General features: G+C 39.9%; 1 protein-coding gene across 1 annotated transcript; it reads right to left on the bottom strand.

Moving 5' to 3' along the window:
- Positions 1-342: 342 nt before the first annotated feature.
- On the bottom strand, positions 343-22365 carry LOC104252944 (pancreatic lipase-related protein 2). The gene is made up of 14 exons (XM_059821361.1): positions 22272-22365; positions 19887-20038; positions 12233-12281; positions 11202-11356; positions 9499-9624; positions 7824-7958; positions 5930-6038; positions 5197-5313; positions 4996-5118; positions 3974-4092; positions 3082-3211; positions 2692-2803; positions 1495-1662; positions 343-406 (listed from the first exon to the last, which is right to left on the bottom strand). The coding sequence occupies exons 1-14, from the start codon at positions 22363-22365 to the stop codon at positions 343-345; spliced, it is 1653 nt and encodes a 550-aa protein (XP_059677344.1).
- Between the last annotated feature and the right edge of the window lie 605 nt (positions 22366-22970).

The raw sequence follows: 22970 nt of genomic DNA, 5'->3' as shown, positions 1-22970 counted from the left end.
GCCTCGAGAGTGTTTGATAGACAGAAAATCTGGCAAATTATCAATGTGGTGGGAAACAGTTCTTACCTGCTTTTCTTGAGGCACTAGTAGAGTAAGACTGTGCAGTGTTTTAAATGGATTTTTAGCATATGTGATTTCCAGTTGCTTCCATAGTTATGAGCACAATAAACTTGGTTCAAACGTGAAAAACATGGACAAGTGTGTTTGCAAAGCACTGAAAAAATAAAGGAAGCAACAGGCAGTTTGAGTTCTGCTTTAATAGCTTTGTGTACCAAAATTCCCATGCACAGGACTGATGGTTTGCTCAGCTGCCGTGTACCGAACGGTTGTATTCAGTGACCTCTAGCAAGGTGTAAGTAACTGGGGAACTCCATATGTCACAGTTCCACGGCCACAGAAAGTTGACCTGGGAAGAAAAAAAAAAAACCCAACTTGAATCAAGATTTATTTATCTATTTTCCACCAAAGAAAAATGGAAGTTTGTCAGCTGTCACCTTGAAGGTTGTTAGTTTGATCCATAATCCCACTTAAGCCTTCCTAAAAGCCTGGTATACAGAATATTAGCATCTGTATATTAACAGTAAAAAGGTGAATTTCCTTCTTTTGAGGACCTGCTGTATAATTTGAGTTTCAATACACGAATAAAATTAATCTCTAGATTTGCAAATGCAGAGCTCTAGATAAAAAGTCAGAAAGGCTTCTTGTTAAGCTCCCTTTATTTAGGCTAGGTGCTTAACTAGATTGTCCCAGTCAAAGCTTTGCAGCATTTTTTTTTTAGGAGTGCACACTGAAAGAGATTTTGTCAGCTTCTCTAAATAATCCATGCCAATGCCAAACTATAAGGAAATTTTTTCCTAATATCTAACCAATATTTCTTCTGTTGTAAAATACATCAGTTAAACCTTGACCTAAACCCAGTGGATATGCGGAATAGTTGACTGTGACCCTTCACAGGCAGCTTATGCGTATGTTTTTATGCTCCTGTCCAGGCTCTTCTTTATTGACAAACTAATTTCCTTCAGCTGCTCTAGACAGATTAATTTTTCTAAGTCTCTTTTGCTTTTTTCCCAGACTTCAGTCTGAGCGCATTGTTCCTGCAGTATACTCTCCAAACTTGAAAATGACCCTGCTGGTGGTTCCAGTCTTACCCCAATTATTTAAATTAGAATAATTACTCCCTGGATCTTCTATACGATACTCCTGGCAATGTACCTGGGAATGAGACTTGCTTTATCTTGGTTTATAATTGTTTTGTTGTGGCACAACAGTATACATCCCAAATTATTCACTGCTGAATTTCTTTCAAGACAGTTAATCCCTGGTTTGTACGTGAACATTTGATTTTTCTGTCCAAAGTGTAATATCTTGTCCTTGTCATTACTGAAATTCACATTATATGTGTCCAATTTATTAAGACCATTTTTTCAATCCTGCCTCCCAGAGTTTTTGCACTCCTTTCCCATTCCTTCTGACCTGTAAGACAGATATACTTACCTATGTCCATCTTCTCCGTGAATGATATTGACTGTTTCTGCTCCCAGTCTTGCCCAGAGCAGGGTAAATATGGTTTTATTCCAGAGAAATTCAATTTTTTTAGTATTTTTTGGGTTAATTTCAACATCAAGGTATTTTGTATAAACTTGGTCTTGAGAGAGGACTCCACTGCAAATAGAATGAAGACAGCAATGCTAAGTTTAACAGTTTCAAAATTACTGAACTAAATCATATTCGCCAAAAGATTTGGGTTTTCCCCTTTGTTACAACAGAAATTTTCACTTTTGCTGTTCTTTGCAACAGCACAGGACACTGGGCCAGGACTCTGGGGTGTTATGGTCTGAACAGGGAAAGGATGAAAAACAATGCTGAAAACTTTACACGTGCGTGTGGCAGGAGACCATCAGGAGATGATAAGGGTGAGGCTGGGGCTGCCTCCAGTGTCCAGGTATGCTGAGTCTTGCAGCTATCACTGGAGGGAGAGCTCCTCCCTGAAAACCTCGCCTGGATTTTATAGATGAGCTGGGAACTTCTGTGGGGCTTTGGTCTGCACGTGCACAGAGGATGGCAGGAGAACGCATGGAAGCCCTTGCTTCAGAGCAGGTACAGAAGACAGTGGGAGCTGCTATGTTGGTAGTCAGTGGGAGCTGATATGAGCTGTGAATGAAGCTCGCTGGCCAGAGTATACAAATATGCCCTTTACGCAGTAGTGATAGCTTTTAATGTATCCTAGGGAGGAAGGAGGTATCCACTTTGCAAATTTGGTAAGTTCAGGCATAGGATTGCCTTGCATGAGATCATACAGCATGTCACTGGTGGAGCAGTGTGTCTCATCAGCACGTGGAGTGAGTATGCTGACATGTATTGTCATGCTAGTGTGGGAGTGGTTGTGCTAAAGTGCATATGAAACGGGTCAGCACTGTATGAATTACGTACATTCCAGAGGTGCACATTTATCTTTTTAAGAGCCATTCAGAGAAACACAGGACTCATGAAAAGGAAGTGAGTTCCATTTTCTTTTTACAACCATCCTTCTGCCCTCATGGGTCTTACCTATGTGATCGCTTTTTTCATATCTGATGTTAAGCAGAACATCTGCCACACAGAATAAGTGTTTGCACTCCTTAAATACGTGGAAAATGTGTAGATTAATGCTAGCAGCATTAAGTGCTATAGGGAAATATTAATTTATCTTACCTGGCAATTTCATATTCTTTTGTGTTCCCCTCTGTGTCATGGAAAACTAGGTTTATGTCCCCCCTCATTTTCGTTACACCAGACAGTTTGATAAATACTTTTTGTCTCCAAGCTGCGTAAAGAAAAGCAAAATAAAACTAGATTGTCATTGACATGAGACACCTAAAAATGTTAGTATACTGGAAAGTTCTTTTTTTTCCTAACTGAAATTAATTCATGTTAGCAAATGAAAGACCCTGCGAGCTTGAATTTTGATAACTTATGTAGCATTTTTTTGTCAGAGATGTTAGCAGTTGTTTATAGAAGCAACTCAGGTGCATGGCTGTAAATTACATCAAGGCAATCGCTTTTCAAAGATGTGAACAACTGTAACAAACCTTCTCCACTTACTAGCAAAAGGTGGATCTGCCGCTGTGTTTAAAAAATACTTTTGGTTTACCCTCTTCAATTTAGCTGGGAATCTGTCAGCATAGTGCCCCATCATTGGACATCCCTCCTGTGGACATGGGAAACAGTCTCCCTAGGGAAAATAAGAGCATCAGTTAAGGAGGAGTATGTGTTTTTTTTTTTTTTTATCCTAGGTCTGACAAAATTAAGGCTCAAGATGCTGTTCTGATCTTGCAAAGCTGTGACAGTGCTGTATGCTGTTATATCTTACTATCAAAACCTGAGAAACTTGTTTCAGATAACACATCCTGCACCCATGCATATACCAAGAGGGTGTAAAATGAGCAGGTTTGATACCTGTGTGGATGATGGTCTGAAACTCCCTAGTTCAAATATTTTTCAGCTAGAATCTAGGACAAAATATAGGCCAATTTTACCCTTCTAGTGGAAGGAAACTTGCCTGCATTCACATTGCAAACCATACGGGGGTAAAAAGGAGCATCATTCATAAGTGCATTTTTTTAGGTGCTCTAATCAACACCCAGTGTAAGTTGGAGAACAGTCAAGGATTCTGGAGGCTCCAAATGTGTCTTCTTAGATAGATGTATCTCACCTACGTGCCCTTTGTATAAAGGTTTAGGGTGAGAATTGCATGGGGTTTAATTCCGCCCCCCCCCGCCCTTTTGGTGATATGATCTGTGCGTCAGGATTCATTTTCTAGAGTGGAATAGTTCGTGCGCTGCGCCTCACTGCGCGCTTCCTCCTACCAAACCACACCATAAGAGCACAGCCACCAGCATCCAAGTGCTCCGAGCACATAGTGGGACCTATAGAGAATGCAGAGACCTGGATTATTTTCTTCACAGCTCACCCATTCCTGGGCTGATATACTTACTGAATCAAAGGATTTGTACGTTTCACAGGGATATCCAAGGTATCCGGTGGGATAGAGGATACTTTCAAAATAAAACTCATGGCTGCGTGAGTGATGGCACCCCCCAATGATTGTAGCGTCTGTTGGAACAAAGTTTATGAGCATCTGTGAAATAACCTCCTGTTATCCCGTACAAAAGTTGCACTGGCCTCACCATGGAAACAGCTGAGGCACAGAGCAGAACAGCAGCATGGTCTTGTAATAATTTTTCATCTGAATTTAGACATTTCTAGTTGCAGTAGAAGTTACTGTTTTGTCTGTGTTTTATCCAGAGAACTGTGTGCCAGTTACCCCAAGATTTCAAGTGAGATACTTTGGTCTGCTATGGTGTAATAGTCCCTTTTAAGACAGCCATATATATATATAAAATATATATATATATACAAAAAAAGATGTCATAGCAAGATGACATTAATTACAGCTTTAAAAAGCTTAATAGAGCAAAGAGAATCCACCAGCCTTCCGCCAACCTCTCCAAAGCCTGCAAAGAGAGAGAAGTCTCAGGTGGAGAGGTAACGCGTGTACAGTCCCTGGAAACAGGGAGTGCTTTTGCCTAATTCATGCCTTATAAGTGTTGGATGCTCTTTGCAGCATCTGCAGGAAACCAAAGGTGGTGGTGTCGTGCTGCTGGTTTGGTCATGACACTGGCCTGTCTCAGCCTGGAAAACTTCCTGCTGGGGTTGCTGGGTTGTTGGACTTGCAGACTCCGTGTTCCTTGCCTTTTTGTGTTCTGCAGGTCAAATTTCAAATTACAGAAGCAAAGCTTAGGCTTGTATTATAGCTCCTTTCCCTATGGTGTTCCCTGGGGAGCACTCTTCTGATCCAGCCTTTATGTTTCTTATTTCCTTTTCTTACTTATGAGTAAATAGGCAAAACCCAATTTTGTTTTGCTGTTTTCTCCCAAATGGATAGCCACTTTCACAGTTCACGTTTCAGGATTGAATGAAAATAAAGTACTATATATGTTGGGAATGTATGTTTACCTGCAATGATAACTTCAAAATCACTTTGTTTCATCTCTGGAATTAAATCAGCGCATCCAGGCATCACAGTCCCTCCATTTGGGTAAAAGTCCAGGTGACCGGTGGTGTTATACATTCCAAGCCCTGAGATACACGTGATGAAGTCAGTGTCTCTGTGACATGCCTATCCTTGCAGATATTCGCTTGCACACGAACACTTACCTATGGCAGGAAAGTGAGCAGCATTACTGTGAATAACATCAACAAAGTTTGCATCTGAAGGATCCAGTCTCACCTCAGGAGGAGTACCTTCAAAATAGGGCCCAGCAGGGTCTAAGCCTAAAGAAACCCCCACATGTATTGGTTGAGGGAGGGAGAGAAGTGTTGCACATGTTAATATGTCTTTTGCCAACTTAAAACATCAGATGTTCAGTATTGCATGAGGCATGTTGAATAATAATGATGTGAATGCTAAGCTAAACTGAAAAAAAGTGCAATAATATAGTTTTACAAACCTTTCTGCAAACTTATTCCAATGGAAGTAAAATATTTCCCAATAGACTATATGATGTTATTGTATTACTATGATGGAGGCATTTTATTACCTGCGAGCTTATTACTGGCCTGTAGAGCTTTAAGAATAGGAAAAACTAAGGATTCTTGGTATGTTGCTTTCTGTAGGGTGTGATGTAACCCAGTAAATTACAGTAATGTTACAAACATATTAACTATGTTTATCCTTCCACTAAAGTCTTCCACTAAAGAGTTTTTAAGCTAACTAGAAAAAGATGTAATAATTACCCTTGTTTCTGAGAAGCATTAAGTTTGCCTGCTCTCATACAAGGTGTCTCCAGCTCTGCCAATAATTTAATTCCAGCCTACAGACCAGTGTGTTGCAAGTTTCTTTCCTTTAGAAACGTGCCATGTTAGCTCTGCACCTCGGTGAACAGCCTACCTGTTATCCGTCTGATGCCTTGGATCCTTCTTCCCGCCTCTCCTGCAGTATGTGCTCCCAGACTGTGGCCAATTAAATGGATATTGCAGGGGGAATATCTGAAGATTTTCTAATCGTTAAGGTGGTGGTGGTGGGAGACAAGAACACAGGCTTTAAATAGCAAGCAAAGAGGGTTTCTTACATTATGGGCCCTTGGGAACATCTAGACTGATTTCCTGCATAGCAAGCGGGGTGTGAGTTCCTTGAGTTAATTATTGTTTAAATTGCACTAAGACTTGATAGAAAATGATCCAATCTAGAATTTTTAAATGCCTAGTGATGATGGATTTACTGTTGTAGTGTTGGCATGTGGTTACCATATTCAATTACCCCTGGTGACAATATATGAAACTTCTTTCTCATTTGGATCACCCCCTAATTTAATCTTCAATCAAAATGATCTTAATTTTTCTTTATTTATTCTATTATGGAGCTCTTTTTTATTACATGTCTGTTCTCCATGTGTTTGCTTAGAATATGTGGTCATTTGCATAGAATATGTCACTCAATAATATTTTCACTGACAGCTTAGGTGGGGTGACATTCATTCTCCTCTTTGCCAAGTGTCACCTATAGAAGACCTGCACTGCTGAGATATTACATGTGCGTTGAAGGTGGAAATGGAGATTAATCAGCGTGCAGGCCGCATGTAGCGGTCACATTTCATTTGTGATGACCAAAGACAACAAGGATTGGTTGCTAATTGCTTGAGGTTTTTACACCGAGTTTGGTTTTGTTTCGCAATGTGTGTACGAAAAGAAAAGCAGATCTGTAGTATCGGCCTGTCTACCTTTATTGTTAGACAGCAGATTATTCTGAATACGTTTTACTGCAGTACTTCATTTACAATGTGGCTTAATTTTTCCTAAAGTCAAACTCCAGAAGTCTGTAAATTGGGGAAAGGAAAAGAAAGTCTAAGGATCATTTATGCATTTTTGTAACGGAAGAAAGAGAGGCCTAGAATGCGAGTGGTGCAGTAATAGAGATATTAAATGAGAAACTGAACCCATCTTCAAGCGACCTAGGATTTGTACACAAAGAAGAAAAATACAGAAGCAAATGTGTGAGGCTAGATATGAGTTTCCTAGGTAGAAACAGAAGACTGTACCCCAGCAGATTCTGGGGAAGTGTTCTTTGAAACTCAGGTGCTTATCAAGTTGGCACTTTGTTTTGTGGGCTCAGAACTCTCTCTTGCAGCACTTTAAGATGAACACCTCCTGATTAGGATCAAGTCCATAGCCAGGCAGGGTTCTGATTTTTCAGTTCTAAGTACTCATGAGTCTTTCTGAAGTCAGTGGGAAATGCTGGTACTCTTACACTTTGCAGCTGAACAGTTCTGCGCTGTACGTGTAAATGTGAACACTTGCCTTCAGGAGCGTGAAGTTCACAACTAGAAGGCAACCGGCCTGTTTATCGTGCCTGTAGACAGCAAATATGGCATTATCAAGTAAGCTGGCTCCTGCTCGTTTCGGTGGTGCTAAGCTGAGATACTAATTTACTTCTAACACACATATATAATGCTGGCAAAACTCTTGTAAGCACTGAACTCGTAGGCCTTGTCTCATTTCCATTGAATGCCTTCTTGCTTGCATCATCACATGGAAATGTTGCCACCTACTGGTCTTTAATTAATTGGCACCTCTTTTCAACCACATTAGCTTAATTTGCGTCTTTTGTGGCTGTGAGAAGTCCTTACAGAGTTGATAATTAGTATAATTAGCTGGGACTCGACGGCATGCATTCTACATGGCTTCCTGAAGCACTGGTTGACCATATGGACATGGTCCAAAATCAAAGCAGCAGCACCCCACTACATCTACTTAAGAACTGTAGGTGGTAAAGCTGTATCTTTTACCTGTAAAGTTTTTATGAAATAAGCAACCTCAGCCCCAATCACGCGGATGTTGTTCACTGCACTGATGTAGGTGCCTTTTGCACCTTCTTTCCAATCGACAGCAATGCAGTTGATATTTTCCACTTCCAGTAACAGCTGATGTGGGAACACATAAAGCAAAGTATTTAAGGAAACAAAATAACAAACAGCTATTCAACTTAAATCAGAATAAATGTTAAAAGGTAATATAATAATGGAATTTCTCATTCTTTACTAAAGAGGACTCTTCACTGTAGCCCATACCACACTGAAACACATCTTCTTACAAAACAGAATATAACAAGCCATTCATCCAAAAAGTATCAATTATGAAAGACCTTAATAAAAATATTTTACTTTAGAAGCCATATGTATGCATGTTTGAAATGATTTGGAAAAGCTATACAACTGCACAGTAGTTTCTATGTGCAGTATGTGACTTTCTTTGAGGGATGATGGTAGTTTAACTGGATAGCATAAGAAGCTGACTTGTTTACCAAGTGCCTTTAAAACTGAGAAAGACATGTGAGACTGGAAAAGTTTGGAGTAGAGCAGAAAGTTTCTATTTCAGCAAAGAAAGCTAATACGTTGGTCACTTTGGTACTGGTCACAGTCTTGCAGAGGTAAGTGATTTTTCCACTGGCAGAATCGTGTATTAAAGTCTGCAGTTGTAGCTTCTGTGACTAAGGTTTGAGAAAGAACAGGAGTGGGAACAAAAAGTTAATCCATGATAAACAGCTGGAGGTGAACAACAAGGAAAACAGAAGCTTGAAGCGATAATAGAGCACTGAATCCTGGACTCCCTCCTCTCCTGTAGGCACCATAAGTTTGTAGTGTGGAGAGGCAGATAGAATTGCTGTTTCTTTTCAACAGAAAAAATTGGAAAGTTAGTATTTTATATTAAAAGTTGTCATAGATTTATGAACAAAAACAATGCTGCAGAACTGCAGGTGTGTGGTTGCAGATTCAGTGGTGGTCTTTTTTTCTAGGTTGTCCTTCTCCCTGCCAGCATGGAAGGAGCAGAAACTAGAGTAGATTTTGCTATGAAAAAAAATCAGGGCATCTGTTGGAGCCAAGGCTGTCATTGACACGGTACACTCTGCTGGTTTTGTGGTAGCTTCCACATTTCACATCTGAAATCTTTTTTTTATTGCGCTCTGTAATCAAACAAAAAGGTTTGGGTTTTTTTGTTGGGATTTTTTTTTTTTTTTAAAGAACTGAATAGTGGTGAACCAGAATAGTATTTGTAGACTGAAACTTGAGCTTTAAGCTTTACAACTCAGGAAGGCCTTTCGACTAAAGGACGGTTCAATTGCCCCTCATCGGAGAAGCAGTAAATTGGTGTGTCTATTCTGATATTCTGATACCGGTGTAGAGGCTGGGGACATCTGTGTTCAGTTTATTGCTTTGATCTGATCTGTAGGGTTGGGGGATGGATACTCTCTAGAGAAGCATAATGTCAGAGATGACCAAGAAGCCTTGACTATGCTGCATCTTCCAGAGTGGGAAAATTTTGGCTTTTGTGAAATTTACTTCTTGGTTGGTATCTGCTACTGCCTAGTGAACTGCAAAATGGAAGGTGAACATTAGCGCCTAAAGGATACTGACAGATTGTAGTTGCAACTGCTGATGGAAATCAGAGGATACTCTTTCATACCAAGCACATTTCTACCACCCAGCCTTTTTTTCCAGTGCTGCCAAATCCATGAATGATGAAGGAGGTTTCCCTATGTGAGGAAAAATGTGAGTTTTGGATGGTTGAGGAGTTTATCGCTGAGATCACCTGTGTGTAAAAAAAAAAAAAAAAAAAAAAAAAAAAAAAAGTTTTATCTATTCATACTGTCAGACATTTAAGAGTCAGCTAGGTTATCCTCCCTGTAGGACTCAAGGGACTACTTTGGATGGACAAAGTCTGATTTTGGAACTCGGGGACCCCTGTATCTCACCGGTCTCAGTTCCACTATGGTTTCCAAAGAAGTTGTGCCCATGTGGTTTCTGCTGCTCCTATCTATTTTGCTTAATGCATTAAGAACCCCCTTACATGGAATATGAAGCAACCTAAAAGGGCCACAGTGTTGCATGATGCCTGTTGGCCTGAGTTGGACAAGTTCCTCCAGAGAGCAGCCCACCAGCTCCACATCTCCTGGTTCAGCTTGCCCTTCTACTGACCTGACCGTTGGCTTCAATGTGCTGCTCTGCATCTAAGCAACAGCTTAGCAATGCCTGTTTTTGTCATTAGCTACTCCAGAAAAGCTGAAAGAATTTCATGGAAGAACTGCGTGCAATAGGGTTGAAGCTGATCTTCACACCTTGCTGCAAGCTGCTTAATTATGTATTTTCCCTTTTCTCTGAGAATGATATCTGACTGTATTGTTTTCACACAAATACAGGCTCTGTAATGTGAGCTCAGGGAGTTTGGGTGTGGAAGGGCTGTGCCCTAGATCATAGATACATTTAAGTTTAGTGGCTGGGAAGTAGTGCAAGGTGTATTTTGACTTATTTTATCAACAACAGAAGTGCTGAGTACCCTGCTGGTGAATGTATCTTGTGTGCTCACATGTCCCTGCTTTGCAGATCTGTAGAAGTTTATTACAAGCATAACTTCGCATCCTTAGAGAGCTTGAGTTGGATTCTCCGTGTGGCAACCAGGATTGCTGTAAGCAACGATGTCTGCAATGGCAGTGATGGCATCATAGTTCATGCCAGAGGAATCCTAAATGCCCTTGTACAGCTTAGGGGACACTAGGTTTGGGAGCCTGAAAGGGATTTAGTAGCTTCATAAACAGTTGTTGAAGTGATGTGGTCCCAGCTCCTGATCTTACAGGTTCCTCTGCATTGCTCTGCTTTAGTTCAGGGCATAAGCAACTTGAGTAGTTCTGTCTTATTTTCAGAGTGCAGAGAGACACGTGAGAATGTAAAAATCACTCAGATTTCAAGGTGGAATGTGGGTTTAGAAATTGCATAAAATCAGTCTTCGTCAGACTTTTAGTTTTAAAAGTCACAATATCTTCCTAGCTCAGCTTCCCTGTAAGACAGCAGTATTTGCTCTCCTGTCTGAATACTCAGAAGAATGTTTATTTGAACAAGTCTTCAACTTTCCTCAGAAACATAAATGCATGCAAAAGGTAGCCTGCCATAATCCATATCCTTGTGCAGGAAAATGCCAGGAAAGCTGTTGTGTCCCACAGTTCATTTAGAGTATTTTTTTTCATGCTTTACCCTGAAGTACATTCATTCCTGTACCTTCAAACTGTCGTCTTATTCTGACTTGTTTGCCTAGGATGACTGACGTAGACTTTTTAACAAGCTGACAAACATTTGTAGGTTTAGGCAGTTCTTGATGTTAAAAATAAATGTCACCTGTGAGTTATTTCCTGTTTCTCTGGTGTAGAGGGAGAAGCTCAAGTTCATGTGTTCCGGAGAGTCAGGCAAACCTGTCAGAAGTCTCCCTGGCACCCCAGACCAGGGTGGGTCATCTGTAAAACAGCCAAGCCTGGGGTAGCAAACTTCTTTAGCTAGAGTAGAAGAAAACACTTGTTTATATGTTGGACTCTCGTATGCTTGATGATGTATTTGAGACTACAGCAGTCTGAAGAGCAGAGAACTAAGGATTTCATTTTATGATTAATTTTGAAACTGAGATCATTCTTGTTTCCTTTATGGATATTGCCTGAAGCAGGTAACACAAGGGGAGCTAAATAATTTGAGGATAAACCCAGACACTGTTTTGACACCATTTCTAGGCTTGTAAAGGATTAATTCAATTTCTTTTTTAAAAAAAAAAGTCTTTTAAGAAGCGCTTTTTAGATTTGCTCCTGCATGCTTCCTAGTCCAAAGCATTGGTTGGACTTGATGATCTTACAGGTCTTTTCCAACCTTAGTGATTCTGTGATTCTGTGATTGTGTCTCTGTTTGTAGGAATGAAGGATATTGGTGCAGTAACCTTGTACTGTGAATGAAATGATCATTTCTTTCAATATAGTATTTTTTCTAGATCAAACGGGTCTCTTGTTCACTTATGTTCAACTTTTGTGTTTCAGCACTGTCTGTTGTGCTAAGCACAACACTCTTGTTGCTGAGCAGTTCTTTGTGTACAGCAGTCATGTAAAGACAGCTCATGCACTGTCTTGATAGAAGTAGGACACGTGACTCTGAATTTCTCTGTGAATTTTCAGCACAGAGTTATGTCTCTTGTATTCTTAATAATAAAATTTAAACCCAGCAGAGCCTTTTACTGTGCATAGAGCTAATGCTAATAGACATTGTCATGCAACAACACACAAATCATACTATAACTTCAATGTAAAGGAGAATACCAGTCATCATCTCCTCTATATTATTTCATTTGAATTCACCTTCTAGTGGTAGTTTTTATAGATATAGTGTCTCACCTGCTACTGTGCCAAGGAGATAAAATGCAATAATCCAGATTCCAGCCACCTAAAGCAAATTGAATATACAGGTTAAGCATTTTATTTAGAGTGATTTGTCCTTTTTAAAAGAGTGTAATACAAAGAGAAATGCAAAGACCTGCACCTGAAGTGGAATAACCTCAAAACGCTGGTCGGTACACACTGGGGACCCATCAGTTGGAAAGCAGCTTTGCAGAACTAGAAAGACCTGGAGGTCCTAACGGACACAAACTCGACCACCAACTAGCAACATGCCCTTGCAGCAAAGGCAGCCAGTGGCATCCTGGACTGCATTAGGAGGAGTGTTGCCAGCAGGATGAGGGGGATGATCCTTCCCTTCAGCTCAGTTTTGCTGTTCTTTGCACTTCTTGCACAGCCAATACTGCATGCAGGTTGCTGAGGGAGTGAATTGGATCATGAGATCCTGATTTTTGCCAGCTCTGAGGAGATAGGTGAGAGGCGTGGTACAAGAAAGACAGTGATACCTGTCACTTGATAAAGTCTGCCTGCTTGACAGCTTCTTTAGGCTGTTTGTGCTGCTCTTAATCAGGACTCCTTGCATTTCTGCACCTTTGTAACCCCCATTTTATTCAGATTCCTTTCCTCCGCACTTTCCTCACTTGGCTTTCCTATGGCAGGGGTTCCATGTATTTCGTCATTCTCCTCCCCTCCCCTTTGCCTCATTTGTTTGTTCTCAATTTCCTCCTCCTCTAGATGTTTCCTATGGCACCCGCCTCCCATTTTCTACATACTGCTTTTCTTGAAAAGCAAAAATTTTGAGCTGTCACACCAGCCACTGAGATAGATCATTAGAAGTAATCAAGAAAAAACAGTAAATTTAGCAGGTATTAAATCTTGTTATGTGGGAAACTGTCTCCAAGGGATATATTTAGAGATTTAGCCATGTGAAAAAGCTAGAAAACCAACGCTCCAAAGGTCACTGATGCTACCAAATGCTCTCAGAAACAAAAAAAAAAGAAAGAGTTGGGAAATTCACAGAATTTGTCCTTGAAGCCTGTGTGTGAAACATCAGACAGGAGAGGTGTACGTGATCCACCTGTGTGCTTTTTTTGGTGGAAGTCAGATTACTTGGCTATAACGATGTGGTTTCCTAGCCAAGCCAAATGGGATAGGTCAGAGTGCAGAGTGTGTCTCTGAGCAGTCTCTAATCAACTCTGAAGTCCCTGTGTGGTAATAGCTCCTTGTTTATGTGGTAGGGCAGAGGAGCAAGGCTGAATAGCTAAGCAGTGAGCTGGAGCTGCAAAGTGCAGAGCTGCGAGGAATCGCGGAATTTCCTTGGAAATACAATTCTGTTTCAAGTTCTAATATATTCACTGATGAAGTCAATAGAGAAGAAAACTAGCTGCTCAGGGAGAGTGGAAAGTGCAGAGGAAGTCTGGCAGTCAGTAAGACTAGAAGGAAAAGGATTAGGAGTTATTCTAAGCAGCTGGTGACAGACAAGAACAGAGAGGTCCTGTTAGCCAAAAGGAACACCTCTGTTCAGCTGGAATATCTGTCAAGAAGTACCCATCATCGTGATGAGAACCTGATGACAGTGCAGGAAAATCACAGAAGATATGGCTTATCAAATGAATTGGAGAGCTCAGTGGGATTTATTTATGTTTAATGGAGAGCTTTCCTACTCAGGAGATGTATAGTCCATGTTGGGAACACTGCAAGCGGAAAGCATAGTACAACTTCTTTTCAGACCCCAAATCTGAAAGGCAGCTAATGAGTAACGAGTTTAGAAAATGTGGGAGGTTGTTGCCAAATAAAAGTGATCAATAATTTTCCTTTCAGAGGTTCTTCCTTTGAAGGCAGAAGATAGAAATGAACATGTAGCTAGGTAAGCAATGGAAGATGCAGAATTTTTTTTTTTGACTGTTGATTTATTCTGTTATTAAGAGAGGTGTAGTTTGGGTAGGAGACAATTTTTTAGTGGGTAGGTTTTCTATATTGGTCTATGTTAACTTAATGACAAAAAGACTGCAAAGAGGTTAAGAAATTATGCCTTTGTAAAAAGAGTTGAGGCAGCATACAACTTGATGGGGGAAAATTCTTTCACTGGGCATTTAAGAGGCTTAGTGCTGAACAAGAGGAACTGGAATGACTTGTTTGTTGATGTGATCTCAGCCTAGCCAGTGTTCCTGGCAAGAAGGCTGCTGAGCTCAATTGTTATACTCAAGGGACAGAGGACATGCACTTCTGAAACAAAACTGGCACTAAATATTTCCAAATTGCTGTTCAGCTCAGAAAAAAAAAAAAAATTAAAAAATTGCAGATATTCATAGACTGACATCCTAATGTATAAAACCTACACTGGAGTAGTAGTTGTCCTTCACAATAGGCCATCAAGTCACCTTTGGGACACTGTTGCTCAACCTATGATTCATGGGCCACTAGTGGATGGCTTGTGAGATATGAGAAAGTCTGCATAATGACTGTCAACAGTGTATTTTTAAGTCCCACACATGTACCCACACACCTTCCTCAGGACGTGCGCACACATAGTCTATTCAAGAGAAGCAAGCCTCAATCTCAGGGGTTTTAATTATCAGCATTTTTAACCTAATAATCTCACTACAGTAAATAGATTTTTTTTAATTATTTAAAACAAGAGATGTCATTTATCTAATTGCTAAAAATTTTACTCACCATTCTTCTATCACCCTTCTTATTTCTTTCCCTGGTGACCGGTAACAGGATATGAAATGGCCACTGTTTTTTTAATGAAGATTGGGTAGCTTTGCGCTGAAAAAAAATAATAGAGAGGAGATTAAAAACCTACAGGCCAACTTGGTAAAGTGAAAGAAACTGGAAGAATGTAAGAGGATGAAAAACGGGAATATTGGTAACTGGGAATTAATAGATAGAAATCACACAGATTTCATAAGGGAAACAGTAATGCCAACAGGCACATTTATGGCCAGTAGAGTTAAAACATGAATTAAGAAGGAATATTTCATGTATAGAAGAATTAAAAAGCTGCAATGTTTTTGGTCCATTGCTAGGTAAAATGGAGCAAAAGGCAATGATGCAGCTGAAATGAAATGTTTACACTTTTCTTTTTCTCTGTTTACCAAAACCAGCTGATGTTGTTCACACCAGAAAAAAAGTATTCATGGCGATACTCTGTTCAGACAATAATTCCAGATCTTCTGTAGAACAGGTGCTTGAACTACATATTTTAAAATGGATTTTAGTAACTCATAGCTGGGAGTCTTAAAGGAAAGAAGCTATCACAAAGATCTATTGACAATTTTTCATTAAGTTATTAGTTAGAAAATTCCGAAGGCATGTGGTTTGAAGAAATCGGATATCCTAACAGGCAAAAAAGATAGGATGAATGACCTGAGGAATTTCAGACCTGTTGAGTCTCAGTCCAATATCAGCCTGAGGCAGAATAATAAACTTTCCACAGGACACTCAGTCATGAAAAAAAAATGGTGAAAAACTGTTAAAAGATTAAGTTGTGTAATTCAGTTACATCACAAGACAAACTAACATGGCACTCTTGTAGGATCAGCATTATAAGTCTCATGATACTTGGATTTCAGTAAGATCTGCTCTACTACTTGATAATTTGGTTAAGAAGTTAAAATTATATACATGCACTTATTGTAACAGCTAGGCAGATTAAAAATTAAATGCACGAATTAAGTAGATTAAAAACTGAGTAATTATTGCATCTCAGACTATAATGGCAAAGAACTAGAAGAATATTCCTGGGTTTACAAACACAGTTCTTGCTACTGTGCACCATCACATCACATCATGTTCAAGCTGTGATCATGTTTTTTAGCTGTGTCTTTTGACCCTAGAGTTACTCACTGCTCATGATGGATCATTGCTGATTAGGGTTTTAGAGGAATCAGTTCCTGGCATTACACTGCATGCCAACTTTCAACACTGGTATTGCTGGACATGAGCTCATTACTGAAAAAATACTGACATCTAGACTAAGGATTAGTAAATAAAAAGTACAGGTCATGAATGTTGGATTATTTTTTGTTATTTGCGAAAGTAAATGCTGTCACACTGCCTATCGTACTCACAGAGTGGAGGTGAACATCTGAGGAAGCAAAGACTGAAAAGGCCTTTGAAGGCCTTTGCTAATGTATTACTAGTGACTTTTGAAGTGCCAGAGAACTTGTTAGTCCTTGTATCCACATATACAAATAGGAGAATAGTATTTTCAGTGTATATATATTGTATTAAATATATAGATGGGGGTATTATTTAAACAGTACAGAGGTTTCATTAGTGCTGCATGCACAGTTCAAGAGGGATATTGAGAAAATGGAGAAGGAGGTTCTTGGATTATCATTAGAATGAAAAGAAGGAATGCAGAGCAAGAAGTGAAGAGAAGACTTTTTAGCGTAGGAGTACAAAGGCTCAGAATAGAAGTGGTTGTTCCCCAAAGATATAACCTAAGACCAGAAGAGGGGCAGTGATACTTAAACAAAGCAGTAGTGGTAAAACAAGAACTAGCCATGGAAAAAATGAAGTCTAGTGTGTTGTCCTGAAATAGCCGTCCAGCTGGAGTCACAGAGCAAAAAACACAGTAGTTTTAAGATGGAGTTTTATCACATTTTAATGTGACAGTGAGAAGTGGCATGGACGAGGGTTGATGACCCAGGCAGTGCCTTCCGCTGCTTCATCCTGTTTTTCAAAGAGGCCAAATGGGAAGTTAAAGGGTCACCTCAGCAGTCTATGCCGAGGTGGGGAACAGACTTTGTCAATACAATTATGTTCAAAGCAAGCAGTGGTAGAGCAGGAATGGCTTCTTCTGCAGTAACAATCTGCAGTGCTAGCTCGTTTTCATCTGTCAACAGAGCTAAGCATGGCATCTTCTGTCCCTTCAGTCTTAGAAGGTCTTTTCAATTTTCAGGTCTGCTTTTCCCTCTTCAGTACTGAATTTAAGTTCTTTACCTTCTTTCAAGTCTTTTTAATTTTCACCATTTATGGGTTTTTTCCATCTTTTCTTGCCTTACCACTCCAGCCATACTTCCTATATTTCCTGCACTGCTACTGTCCTTAAACAGAGAATTTTTTTGCCCGTTCTGTCTTTCCAGTGTTTTATTTTAGCCTTTCGTATTTTTCAGTAGTTTGGCACAGCACTCAGTTAACAGTGTAAGGCAACACAAAGGAGAAGAAGCCATCCAGAGTTTAGAGTATAAGCCTTGGGTGTAGAAGTTACAGGTTAAATTTCCTGTTCTCTCAGGAAATTCTTGCATGGCTTTGAGCCTGAGGCATTTAGGTAACACTTTCTAAATGCACACCCAAGCATGATAACATTACCCAAATGGGTAAAAGAAACTAAGGAAAAAAATATTACATAGTATCTTTTAGGCCTCATAAAGGGGATCATGTACATATTTACTGATGTGCAAATACCTGAAAGTACAGTATAATTTTTTTTCTGTTTATTTTATTTGGACATGAATTTGTAGAGGTTGTCCATCCCATTCTTTACAAGTATACAAATACCACCATCTTTTCCAGGCACAGTCCCTGTTCAGTAGCTCAGACACAGTATTTGTCCAGACTATCAAATACCAAAAACTGGTGTGCACAGTACTGGACAAAGTGCTGGTGACACAGTGCACTAATTCAGGTAGCAGAGCAATTGGCATAATTGATAAAAGACTTAATTACATCTTCAGCTCCTCCCCATAAATAGCCCATAATAGGGTCCTGATTCCGGAAGAAGGCTCTTTGGCACTCTTCAATACAAACAAGTAATAATAAGTAAAAGAGCATCTTGGCATTAGCCAGTCTCCTGTCCTGCTGGCTCAATTGGCTTTTAGGTATAGTGAAGTTTTCCAGGAGGAAACTGGTCTTAATTGAATAGCTCTGAAACCCACAAATTTAACATTAAATAAATTGATTTTGTAGTGGAGCAAAGATGTTCAGAACCTTTTGCAGATTTCCTTCTTCCAAACTACCCAATGTGAAGTAATAACCAAGGCAAGGCAGGGCTCACATGTGTTGTCTGGTCTGGATAATAGATTTTAGATTTTTCCGAGTATCTACTGATCTCTTAAACCGAATCTGAAACAGTGGACTAGGGCATTAACCTGAAATAATGACTTGGAATAGTGATGTAAATTCTTTTCTTGAGGCGTTTAATGTGGGAAGTGCTCCAATAAAAGGTTAGTAAGTATGAAGAGTTATGCATCTATTTGTTCATCATTGGAGGATGCAGTAAGATTTGGGCTTTTAAGATGTTTAGGTCAGTTGCTTAGATATGGTGAACAATCTAAAGAAATTGTGGGATAATAGTAAAGAAACCCTATTGAATAACAAGTCCTTGGCTTTCCACTCCAGGACTTTGTGCAGCATCTGCTCTGATTTCCTAAATAATAGGGTTCTTACCTTGACCCTACACTGGTATTCGTACATTTAAGTATACAGAGACAATTATGATCATTTAATGTGACTACAAGCATCACAAAAACCCCAACAAATATGAATCAATTTTTGGAGGTGGCTGTGTGTCAATTCTGTGCTAACTAGGGAGCCTGCAGCTGACTTCTAGCCACCATCTGGCTACTTGTCTGTCTTTCCAGGAGGACCTTCACTGTTCCTCTTCATGATTAGGCTACTGTTAAATTTAGTCAACTCTCAGACCAACACTATTTGCCTTTTGCCATTTCTGAAGTGCAGAATAACCCTTGCTGATGCCTAGTTCATTTCTCTGTATATGGTAGTCTACCAAAAAACGTCTCGTTTGCCACATTCTTCCACATAACAGCTCTGTAATTCTTCCCCACTTGCATTCTCCCTTTAAATTTGCAGTGCTCCTAATAATGCTTAATTATTTAGCCCAATTTATTCTCCTTCTTCATTTCACCTGTTATGTGTGTTCTCATGCATTTGCCCTTTTAAAAAAAAATAAAAAAGGTCCAGATTCCATGTGCAAATACCATCATTTTGTTCTTCCTTTAAAAACATAGGGTTGTGTTCAGTCTTAAATTACCTTAGACCCACTGAATCCACCCTGTTTTCTTTGCTGCATTACATTATCACAGCCCAGAAATTCTCATCTCCTATTGGGATTTCCTGGAATTGAAAAGTTTTAAGCCTTGTAGCTGCTGCCAGGGTCTCAGGATTGCTCTGAGTGCTGCTGTTTGCTTTTCGCCTGTTGATTCAGACCATACCATCCAGCCTGTCTTTTTTTAAGCAGGAGTCCTTACAGTCCTCCAGCCCCAACCAGCAGTTAGTAAGGACACTTGCCCAAAAACCCTACCAAGTTTTCAGCCACTTACCACTCTGAATGCAGAAAGGTTTGCTGCTTTGCAAGCTCCGTTCAGTCAGCTCCCTGTCAAATCCTGGTTGCTACCGGCTCTTTTCACTTGGAATCAGTCCCACGACGGTGGGTGCGGACCTGCCCACACAGTGTCTAATTATAGGCTTCATGTGGGTGAGTGAGAACCTTTGTAAGAATGATACCCTTATTGCTGGATATAACAGATGTTGCCTTTTCTTGTCTCTCATCATATCTAATTCATCAAAATTTTCACCTATTAAAATTTTGCTGTGGGTTTGAAGAAAAGCAAGATGAGGCCCTTTTAGCGCTCTGAGGGGTTATTGTATGTAAGATTCGTAACAGTCAACATGAAACGCTTACCTGAGTTAGCCAGTTATCGCAAGCTCCTGTTACAGGCAATGGGCTGAGCCTCCTCTGTGGGGAGGTTCGGAACAGGACCTTAATTTCACTGCTCTGTGTCACCCGCTGGAAGTCTCCAGCTATCTGTTTGTTATCTGTCTGATGTATGTGCCCTGTGAAGCAAACCCTTGTGTATTTTCATATAATCAAACCTGTTTATTTTTTTTTTTTTTTATGGAGAGCGGGCTAGTTTCTTTTAAAAAGGGGGGAGTAAGAAAAATTGTGTTACAATTTAGGGACAATATAGGTGCCTGAGCATTTATTAGCTTTTTCTAGTAAAGTTACTCAAGCTTTGTCTACCCACTACCATTTTGACTAATCTATGTCCTCTTAGGCCATGTGGGATTCACAGATTAGGTGTCTCTGTACCAAGCTGTCTCTTCGGTTGGCATGCTCTGAATATAACTGGCATCTACTGACGGTACTGTGATCAGCTTAGAGCAGAGAAACCACAGCCATTCAAATTCAAAACTGCCTCAGGAGGAGAAGGCTAGGATGATGATAATCATGTCATTCATCTTTTTCTCTGTAATGGCTTCGTGACTTGTCTATCATGCAAGTCCCAGGTTCTCTTCTGTGCTCTGGAGGTTTTGTGTCACAACTATGTCACAACCCAGGTCTTTCAGTTCCTGGGCAAGACCTCAAGTCACTACACTGTTATCTACAGGATGGGTGCTGCCATAATTACCTGTTCAGACAACTGTATAAGAGCGACTGTCACCCTTATACAAGGAGTGATTCAAGTGCCTAAGGGCAGGAAGTAACTTGGGTTGAATCTACAGTTCATATAAGAAGCCAATTTGTGGTCTTGAGATACGTGCATTGCCTGAGAGAACATGTAATTTCAGAAATAACACCAACAATATGTTTTTCCATATGCTGAGCTGTACATAATGCACTCAGCCTGCTAGCCGTTGTAAAAACCCAGTCAAGAGCGTCTGTCATTCCTTGTAGCACACGGGACCTACATGAATGTTTGGATCTGGGTCTGGTTCTTGCAAGCCAGTGCCATATATGATGATAATCATTAGAAATAAGTCTCAGAGGAATCTGGAGGAAGCAGTGGCTAGTCAGTAACTGGATCTCATGTTTAATTACTGCTTACACTGAGGACACATATGTAATTTCAGATAAGACAGAACAAATCTAGCTAATAAGAAATTATCTACAGTCTAATCTATGTTCATTGACTGGAAGATGGAAATTTGGCAGCAGTTATGGGACCTGTACCTCCTCAGATGATGTAGTTCATTAGATAAGTCTGGGGAGGAATGAAGGGGAGCCATGGAAAAGAGATAAGAAACATCATGTGCCCCATTTGTCAAAATATTGGCATGTAAGTTAAACAGAAAGCAGCCAGTGAAACTGGTGCCTCTATTAATGATGAAACATCTTCAGAAATTGCTGAACATCTTTGTGTGAAAATCAGACCCCTTTGAAATGTTTTTTTTGGGGACCAGGGTTGCTGGATTTGCTCAAATATTTTGCTGTACTTTCCACAGATTTAGTTCTTTATGTGTGAGTGTTAAAACAGTGCCACCGAGCCCACACCCCCCCAGTTACAAATTGAAACAGTACACGCAAGATACCTTCAGGGACAAGTGTACACAAATAGCTGAAAACTGCATTTGGCAAGAATATAAGTTTACTAACTGCTTTAGCTATCTTTTTGATCCGCTCTGTATGCTGCTAAGTTGCCACCTGGTCAATACAGGGGGACCATATACATTTTCAACAGAGTTTCACTGTTGGTGTATTTCAGAGGGAATGCACAGTGGTGCAGATTAAATTAGTGTAGGCCAGTATGACAAGTTGGAATTAACAGTAAAAAGAATTTCTAGCCCATGTTGTAGGGTTTTGAGGTCTAGCTTCTTTTAGGAATGGTCAATTTTTCTGGGTCTGGTTTTATGTCTTAAGAGAAACAGTAGGTTTTTATGGGCAGTGAGAAAAGGCTGGCTTTTGCAGTTGCCTCTGACAATATGCAAGTGAACTCATCCAGGTGGCTTTATAAATGTCAGCTTGAGAATGATCAAGGACATAAATGCATTCTGGTAGTAGTGGCCTTCACACAGGTAGGAAAAAGGGGATCAAAACACTCACTGAGAATCATATTCTCCAAAGGAATGTCGGCAACTGTGTTTCAAGTGCAGCAATATATAAATTACCAAGGCTTTCATTGAAAGATAAGTGAATAAAATTGTAAAAGCAACATTTTTTTCCCTCATTTCAATTTTAGATTGAAGATGGTTAATGAATTTCTTAGCTTGGATGGAGGTCATCTGGAAGTAGCTCTCTGTGTTCCATCCCCTAGAGAATTGCTAATACGTATAGACAAAGACCACTCACCTTCTTGGAGAATCTTACCTTTAGCCTCTGAGTGGCAGAGCCATGAATACAAGACTTTCTTGATATCTCTATTGTCTAACTCCAATGTGTTCATTCTGGTCAAGTGAACAAATCTTCTACTGAATAGAGGCAAAACTAATTTGCCTTAGTGTATCCTTTCCAGTATTGCACAACAGCAATAAAAGGAATATTTTGGAAATAATAAATTTTTATGACCTTCCATAATACATGCTGTCTGCTAATTAAATCAGACAAAGCAAGCAAAGATAACATTAACTTCTGGTTTTGTGAGCTGGAGACATACGGAGCATAGTGTCATTTTAAGGAAATAACACTAGGGTAGAATTTTAGAGCAGGTAATGAAAGTGACCAAAGACAGAGAGGAGTCAGTAGGGACAGTCAGGCTTTCTTTGCAAGTAATGGGCAGAATTAAAGGTAAGAGGGTGAAGTCCATTATTCTGAATGCTTGATCTCCTATTAATGCTAGAATATTAAACTTATTTGAAAGAAGCAGCTGAAATAACAGGGAATAACTGTAGATTTTGCCTTGGAGATTGAAAGGCAAATGCAAATCTTCAATGTTTAGATCGATAAAAGAATGTCTCTGAGCAGCTCGGATACAGACGAGTGGCTCAGAATAAAGTTAGCCATCTAGGACTCTGGACATCTACATTATGTCCCAAGCTTTCCTTGGGAAAA

The sequence above is a fragment of the Gavia stellata genome, chromosome 9 (genome assembly GCF_030936135.1).
Source record: "Gavia stellata isolate bGavSte3 chromosome 9, bGavSte3.hap2, whole genome shotgun sequence".
Taxonomy (NCBI): Eukaryota; Metazoa; Chordata; class Aves; order Gaviiformes; family Gaviidae; genus Gavia; species Gavia stellata.
This window is presented reverse-complemented; position numbering and strand designations above follow the sequence as displayed.

Bases quoted from the DNA above. Each gene is read 5' to 3' on its own strand.
- LOC104252944 (XM_059821361.1), bottom strand. From the start codon at position 22,365: ATGAACACATTGGAGTTAGACAATAGAGATATCAAGAAAGTCTTGTAT. The intron at 4,093-4,995 runs GTAAACATACAT...TTGTTCCAACAG, and splicing joins TTTTGAAGTTATCATTGCAG to ACGCTACAATCATTGGGGGG. The intron at 2,804-3,081 runs GTAAGTGGAGAA...TTCTTTACGCAG, and splicing joins GGCAGATCCACCTTTTGCTA to CTTGGAGACAAAAAGTATTT.